The 9,029-nt window shown below is 37.9% G+C and overlaps 1 protein-coding gene across 3 annotated transcripts in view; it reads right to left on the reverse strand.

Moving 5' to 3' along the window:
- The window catches only part of gpc6a (glypican 6a), a 137,685-nt gene that overhangs the window by 41,838 nt on the left and 86,818 nt on the right, over positions 1 to 9,029 (reverse strand). For all 3 annotated transcript variants that reach the window (XM_020606777.1, XM_020606763.1, XM_020606771.1), the window contains exon 4: positions 6,567 to 6,732. In XM_020606777.1, the coding sequence (XP_020462433.1) occupies positions 6,567 to 6,732 (166 nt within the window). The remainder of the gene's footprint in view (positions 1 to 6,566; positions 6,733 to 9,029) is intronic.

Genomic DNA, 9,029 nt, shown 5'->3' on the forward strand with positions numbered 1-9,029 from the left:
TGCTGAACACTATTAAGAGTCACAAGAGATAAAGAAGTGTGTGTCTATGCGTGCATGTGAAGGCAACACCCAAGCAGAAAACTGGAGGGTACTATTTAAGTACATTTAAGTTTAGATCAGACTTGTTGTTGGCAGATACCCAATATTAAAGGATTTAGATCGAGATTAGGGCCATCCCTTTTCTCTAAAGGACTCGGAGCAGGATCAGGACATTCCTCGTTTCAAGTGATGCCACTTGAGGCAACTTCAGCTGGATCTGAATTCCACAAGATTAAAAGCCAAAATCTTTAGAGTTAGAAAGAAGTAAGCAGCTCCTAATTTCTGCTTGAGGCTGGTGAATCAAAGGTACATTAAACAGTCCATCCCCAAATAGTCCCTACACAGACCAACTGGGATAAGCAATGGATTAATTTTTGTCTGGAAAGACACAAGCTCCATGACCTTTCTTTGAATAGCCCAGTAGATGAAAACACACAAATATGCAATAAGAGATTGGAAGTAGATGCTTTTGTTGTTTATTAAAAGTAGATTACTTGCAGATGCTTCATCAAACTGTTAAAAAAATAAGTGAGGAAACTCCAAATCAGCTTGTTCACATCAATCATTGTTCTAATAGGGTTCACACAGTGTCACTATCCTACACAAGATTAAACTTGCATTCTCAGCCTTATTTACATTGACATTTGAAAACACATCCAAAGTAGGGCTAATGATGAAGACGCTCCCCATTTCCACAACAAGCATGAAATAAAACTCAAATTTTCACTTTTGCTTTAAACACAAACACTGTCAAAACTATTCTGCTATGAGACATCTGAGTCAGTTTCATGCAAAACTTAAGGTTTGCAGCTGCGAGTGGTGAATCAGCTGCAAAAGGCTCACTAACTTTCCAAGATATCTGTCTGTCTTTGGGGAGTTTCCACAGCAGTTCTCTCATGCACTTACATCTGGATTGTAGCTCAATAACAACACTAACATAAGTTTCTTGATAGGAATTTATCTTCTCTTTTATTGGCCTTCAGCTATGTCTCATTTATTTTACCTCATCTGATTTCTCAAACCACGTCTGTCGTTCCTCACAAACCGTGTGCTCTTGACTTTTTACGAAATCAATGCAATCTTGTTGTTGGGAAGAATGTAGAAAAAAAATCAATAATGTGATGAAATATGAAAGGAATGGATTGCAAAATGATTATCAGTAAAGTTAAGGAATATTTTTCTGCTTTGGAAAATATGTTTGTTTTTCCCCAAGCGTTAGTTGAGAAGATTGATACCACTCTCACGTCTGTCCATACATTAAACTACAGACTTAGCATAGAAAGATCTAATTTGACTCTATCCTGTAAAAATCACACTGGCATTTTTGTACAAAACTGGTTAAGCTAACTGACTGGTTGCTGTAACTTCATGTTTCAGTCTTATCAATTGACTCATCTCTTGGCAAGAAATTTAAGTAGATTTCCCAAAATGTCAAACTATTTTTAAGAACATGTAATTTCAATAGTCTAAAACACATGGTAGCATTAAAATATATAATTGTGTAAACAATATACTTAACAGTGTTAAACAACATGCTTTCCACAAATAAAAATTTAAAATAAAAACAAGGGCAAAACAAATTACTAAATAAAATATACAGTAGCTGGCAACTCACTGAATAAATGCAATGAAATGTTGCTTGTATATAAAGTGTATATAAAATGTAGTTTCATAAGTGTTCCTGCCACCTATACGAAAAAGCAACATTTTGCAGATTTTGTAAAGCCATAGCAATTAGAAAGAAAAGATACAGGTTCTTGATGATGCTGAGGATAAGGAGATCACTTCCACTGGGCTATGTAAGTCTGTCTTTATGTACGCATTTGCATCTGCTAAATGTCTCAGGTTAAATTAAATATGCTGTATTTTTAATACTGTATAAGATGAATCTTAAAGACTAAATAACTCTTGGATGTTCAATGCAACTAGAGTTTTTACACTAAGAACATAAAGACTTTTTAAACATCTTGTAGGCTCCACTGTGCAGTAAAGCAGAGTGCAAGCTTGGTGTTTGCCAAGCTATAAGTATTGGCAGGATGTTCACCAGTGTTGTTGCAAAGTCTGCTTATTATAAGTGACTTTGGGTTTGTTTTTCTGTAAAGTCACTTATAAATATTGGCAGTCACTGGTGCAGGTGGTGTTTTTTTTTTGGCCTTGTTTCTGAAGTGTAGTTGCTTCCTTGGGCTTCCTCCCTGGCTCCTGTCACTCTCCACTCTACCTTTTTAATAAAGCATAACTGCCTAGTTTGTCCTGTTGCATGATCTGTTCATAAGCTGGTTCTCTCCGCTCCTCCCCTTCCCTGTACAAATCAAATTTGCCCAGCTGATCATCCATTATTATTAATGATAGATGAGTTGCTTTAGCTTTTTCGCTAAACATACTGGGACTAAATGCAAAATACATCAGACTGGGAGAAAGCAAAACTCTGATACCATGTAGGACCTGTTTTTGTACAGTGTAGAAATACTACACAGTGGATGAACTAGTTGTGAACAGAGCCTTTTTAAAACATACCATAACCTTTAATCCCACAGGCTTACCTTATAAGCGGCATGAAATGTAATGCTTCATATTTGCTTATCACCTTAGAGCTGAGAAAACATTCCTTACACTTTGCTCTTGTGTTTTTGGTTTTTGAAAGGCTAAAAGACACCGCCCTCCAAATGATTTAGATGCCAAGTATTGGCCTTACTACAGATCAATGTACACTACAAAAACGTGGAGAAATTCAAAGCTTGTCAGGTCAGGTGTGCCCCCTACTTATTACAAAGCTATAATTGGCCCATGGTTGCTGGGGGAAGGGCTTTTTAATCAAACAAATCTGCAGTTTTGGCCACATGTACCACATGTAGATGACATTAGTATGTCACACTGATGTCATTTGGCTGTCAAAAAAGGCAGTAACTACAGCAGACTAAAGTGTGAATAACAGCATGAGTGCTCTTACTTCCCTCCTCTCTCTCTCTGTCTGCCTGCCTTTCTCTCTTTGAGGTTATTTTAACAAGATGGTGAAAAGAAAAATGATAATGATGTGTCTGTCATGATGCAGAGCTGTGTAAATTTGTCACAGTGGCAGCTGACTGATGGTCTAGTATCATCCATTGCCCAAACTATGAATTCTTTCCCTCACATTTGAACACACACACACACACACACACACACACACACACACACTTAAAAGTCAGCATGACAAAAATCACTCAGCACAGGTACGAGCAGGTAAATCACATCCTTCGACAGGTTTATGTTCATTGTTCACTGACGGTATGCCTTTCATTTGCAAAGACGTGTAGTGATTATAGTAACCTTTACAAAATGTACTGTGACTGTATCTTTTGGCATGGATGCCGTAATCATTCTCCTGCTTAGCGATATGTAGGCTACATCAAAATATTCACCAAGGTCATTATTGTTTCAGTGTTACATGGACTTCAGTGGCACATTTGTTTTACTCTGCAGTAATGCTTGTAAAAGCCTAGAATTCACTTTCACTGTTAAGCTTGTACATCTTGGTTTCTTCGTTGTTACAGTGTGTCTCGCAAATTCTTCTGGTTCTGTGCTGTTAATGCTTTGTGTTAAGTGACGTTTTAATGGCCTTATACAGCATTTAGAGTACTTGAAGTTGGCTTCACTGTCTTGACATGCATGCAATTAAAATCCTGTTGTTGTATTTTAGTCATTTTCACCCTCTCCTCTTATCTGCTCATTTTGTACTATAAATTCCAAAAGTCAAAGCCACTAATGTATGTGATACAGATAAATAACAACAATGAAATAATTCAACATCTATTCTTATCTAGTAAAATAAACTAAAAATGTCACATAGGCATTTATGAATATGCACAATACCTTAGGATGAGAATTCAACTACTTTATTGTCTTTTAATATACATTAACTTGATTTACTTTTGCGCATAGATATAGGGAACCTGGTATGATCTATTACTGCAGCCCACCAGGAAATTTTGTGTCTTTACTGCCAATATTATAAAAAACTCAGAAGCTCCCACTTAGCAGCTGCAACTGGAGTTCCTCATTTCACATTTTCAGCAGAGGCAAGAAACACAATGCCTCTTCTGCTTTATTTCATCAGAAGATATTTTCTGTGGCAAAATGATGACAGCTGAATCCAGATCTTCATTTTCCCAACAAAATAGAAAATCAGTTACAGTATGTGATGTGACTTTCATGTGTTCAGAGAAAGATAGCGACAGAGAATATAAAGCGTGCTCCATTTTTTGTTCAATGCTTGAATAAATTGCTTTCTACAGTTGTTTGCATTATACTGCACAGCTATGGGCAGGACTTGATTATTTAGTCTCTATGTCTATTAAAATCCCATTATATCTAAAATTCACATTTAAAATGATTAACAATGTTAATTACAATGTGCTTTCTCTGGTTTGTGCAAATCAGAACCTCTGCATTTTAAACATTATTATATAGCCTTGTAGGAGTTTCCTCCTGGCTAAAGTTAAGGCGAAGACTAAAAAATATCTCCTGATTATGCAGAAATGGATCAGACATAATTTCTCAACAAGCCAAGAAATATGGTGTCAGAATATGATAGTGCATGGGAGCTAACTTTTGCTAACTGCTAACTACCAACACAGTCACTTGCATGTGTCTGACAGAAGAGTGTGTGAGCATGTGGCTAAAAACCAGAATGAAAGAAGGCCAGTAATCAGGAAAAATGTTCTGTGCTCTACGTTCTAAATCTAGCACATTTTATTTAATTATTTAAGATGTTTTGGTTTCATCGAGTTATATTACGTCGAGGCGACAGTGGTGCGGTGGGTTGAGCAGTCGTCTCCCAACTGGAAGGTTAGAGGTTCAAATCTCAGTGCCTGCAGTCCACGTGTCGAAGTGGCCTCGGGCAAGACACTGAACCCCCCTCTCTCCCACAAACATTTCTATTTCCATGATTTCTTAAAGAATGAGGAAAGCTTAACTCTGTGCACATTTCACTTCTTAGGGAGCAGAGCAGACTTGGCATTAATCTCTTTTTTCAATAAAAGCAGGGGAGAAAATGTTTATATATATTACAAAAATGCCCCTGATTCAGCTGGATTTAGAGTGACTCACCAAAGACACCATTTTCAGAGCTCATCTTGCTTTTCTCTCTTGCTGTGGACGTTTAAAACTCCTATGGTCTCAGTACCAATCAATGGTGTCAATATTGACATTTAAGCATGAACAGAGTCTACAGATTAATGTCACTGAAGCTTGTGCCTCTAATCTAACCTTCTCTAATAAGTGATCATTTGAAGGGATGACAGTGACGGACGATGTACAGGCTCAATCCATAAATTTCTATAATGCAAAGATGTGCTCCACTGGCGAGAACTGACCTGTGGTACATTTAGAAGTTGTCTCTGAAAGGCAAATCAATATTTCTTACAAGCTGCAGAGTAAGCAAATCAAAATTCTTTAACAACAGATAATGATTACAAAATGTCAGTAGACATCAAAACATGAGTCTTTCATGGTGAAAATAAACATCCCTCGGGTTCTACAGTTCTAATTATAGTACCCTCAACAGCAGTGTCTTTACAAGGCAAAAAACAGTGTCGGCACACAGGCTGGTTCAAAATTAAAAATCCACTTTTTCTACACCCCAAGGGTGTTTTTGTCTAACCAGATTCATCATTCTGTTGAAACAACAGCTTTTCCCATTAGTGTCAAGCACAGTGTCCCTTTGCTGCAATAGATTTGCCTCTTCACAACTGAACAAGACACTAACTTTTTAACACATGTCATAAAGCTGTGAGACATCTCATTCAGTGCACGGGGGCCTGTGTTGATCTGAGACTTCTGATGTGCCATTGGAGGGAACAAGCAGTACGTCATCTGATGGCTCCTCAAACGACAGGCTTGTCACAAAACAGCCAAAAGCTTAGAAGTGCGGTTCACTTGACACACAGTCTTTAGGGATGTCTCTTAAAAAAGGTCGCCCCATTTAAAAAAAAAAATCTGTTAGTGTGGGTGGGAGGATGAGATTGGGGTACATAACAAATAAAGCAAGAGCCTAAAAAGGATCCAGAGGGAACACTCTATGTGCCTCCTTCGTATCCATTTAACAGGAGGGCTTACTACATCCAGCTACTTACAGCCTAACTAAAGTGCTATATTACTCACCCAGCTCAGCTTGAAACACTATAGAAAATGTGCTTGCCCAGGAATCGCTCTGCTTTATCAATCCCAAACAGCAGGGACCAGAGCTGTAAGCACTATGCCAGGGTTCCAGCAATAGCAAACAACATTTCAGATCGAAAAAAGAAAGAATGCTCACACGAATAAGATTTCAGGTTTGTCTCTATAAATCCTTTAAAGCTGAATCTAACACAGCACATCCTACTGAATTCCCACAGAGACTATTCAAAGACATTGCCTTTGAAAAGTAACATTCAGATTTACAAGCTGAAGTGTGCCCACAGACAGATACACACACATAAAGATTATAAAGAGAAAATGAGAAATGGGTGCAAGGACACTCGGTTTGAATCAGAATCTTTTTTTTTTCTTACCAATGAAGAAGTTCCATTCAGCATCAAGATCTGCCTGGTTTGCTAGACAGCCCCTCATCACATTGTGACAGTAGTTGGGACAGGGTTTCAGTCCAGGCATGCCACGACAGTACGGACAGTACAGCATCTTGGTCAAGGCTCTGACACATGCTGGAACAACATTCACCTAGATGAAAAGAGACATTTTTCAGTTATGTCAGGTCTTTCCAAGCCCAGTAATTGTTTTATGACAAGCAGTCTGATTCCTAAAATGTTTAAGGAATTTGTAATAAAACAATAATGGTGAAGACCAAAAGCAAAATGTGTTAGTTTTTTATAAAACATCGTGTGATTTCCATAGAAACCACAGTATACCAGTTAGTGCAGATAAAGTATTTGAGTGCAGATGTTTTTCAGCTTTCGACAAATATCACCACACTGCATCACATGTTTAGAAGCTTGAAATGAGAAAAACCACCACTTTGTCCATCTCGATTCCTTGTGAAGGTTGTGCCTTTAGTTGTTGGGCCATGTCATTGTACTGGCTTGAGTGAAAGCGACAGGATTCTCACATCTGCTTCTCTTCAGAGGTGGGGATGCAGAACGAAGAGTACATCTGATAATTGGTCTGTCAGCCTCTGTATTCATGCTTGACTTTAGATTTTGTCCAGCCCACACTCTTGAGACTGATGATGTTTGTGTCTGTATATGTGTGTGTGTGTGTGTGTGTGTAAGGGAAGGTTGGCAGATTGGTCAGTGGAAGGAACACACTACTGGTGTTCTATCTTCAACCACTATACCCGTCACTGAACAAAAACGAAAAAAAAAAAAGAGCTAAGTCTAATTCAGGAGTAAAGTGATGCTCATCGGTGTATTTTACTATTGATTATTGTCATCCATTATCTGTTTAAACACCAGGCTCCACTTATTAAAGTTACTTTCTAGTGTGTTATAAACCATTTATTAGGTGTTTATCAACAAGTCCTTCACCCCTATATAACCTATATGATCGTTTGTCCCTTCCTGCTCATGCGACCCAGAGGGGCAAATAATTAAATAGCGCTCCTATGGTTGCAGGAGGACTTGCATCAATCCAGCCAAAATGAATGACTATGTGCATCATGTTACCAAGCTTTACAGACCCATTGCTGTCGTGTAAACAGCCATAAACATGATGGCTATCAGCAAGCTACTGGAACTCTGTCGTTTTGAAAACTGTTATAGATATGAAACTCCAATTATGAAACCAAAAGACACTTGGTTATGATTAGATACAAGAACTACTTGGTTAGGTTTAGGGAAAAAAATGACTTGGTCACATTTAAGAACAAAACTATGTTGGCAAGCTTAGGAAAAAGAACTTGTGAAAAAACACAAGCCCCACCCTGGAATTGAACTCGGTCATGTGTCATCCATCCGCCATCCATCCTATCCTCCTCTTTATAAGGACTTTGTGCTTATGCTGTAATTCTATACTTACTCCTTTCCTTGTGTCATAATTAATAGTGGTTGCTAGATGAGTGGTTGATGCGTAACATTTTGCCATAATAACCTGCTGGCACAAAAGACATATACTATTTTCAGGATGGCATTCTCGTGTTTATGCTGTATGTTGCTTATGTATGCTCAATAGGGGGACTTAAAGTCACCAGTTTATATATTGTTATTGTTCCATAGGTGCCTGCTATTAGCTTGATAGACCTTCACTATCATATATATATAGTACATTTACTCATATTTTATTTATACATTTTCTAATCCACACACAGTGCAAACAGAGTAAACAAAGAAAGAACAGTTTGTACAAAAAGAAAAAGATATTGCCAAATATGCAAAGAAACAAGCACCAAAGAAATAGAGAGGCAGATACAGATGAAACAGATGGAGAGAAAACCGGACTAGACACAAGCAGGCAAACAGAAGGAACAGACAGGCGCTATGGCCACTTTTGGACAGAGGAACAGAGCTAAATACCGTACATGCCAATCACAGTGTTTGCTGTGAACAGAACAGCCTTTGAACACCAAAGATTTGTTAACATACGCATTCAATAACTTATATAATGATGCAGTTTTATGTACATGTAATATTTTATAGGCAGGTTTTAAAAACAACCAGAACAAACCTTTGCTTTGGACTTCTATTTAATCATTTACTGACTTGCCACAGAGCTTATCCAGTACTTAACAGTTTCCAGTGGTAGCCCACATGCAGCTACATCCTCTCGATTTCAGTCAAGTTACTCTGGGGCTTCACTTTACTTTCGGTGTTGACAAAAATCAGCATCACACAAATAGATCTACAAGTCAAATGTGACTGCTACATGCAACTCAGCATTCTATTCTAGATTTTAGATTGCAATTCCACTTCCACACACATCCCCATGCATCTCTACCTCCTGTCTTCTGCATCAATGACTCAAACCCAACAGATTAAATATAACTTTTTCATATCAAGCTATGAATCATTTTATTTCACAAGTTA

The sequence above is a fragment of the Monopterus albus genome, unplaced genomic scaffold (genome assembly GCF_001952655.1).
Source record: "Monopterus albus unplaced genomic scaffold, M_albus_1.0 scaffold4.1, whole genome shotgun sequence".
Lineage (NCBI taxonomy): Eukaryota > Metazoa > Chordata > Actinopteri > Synbranchiformes > Synbranchidae > Monopterus > Monopterus albus.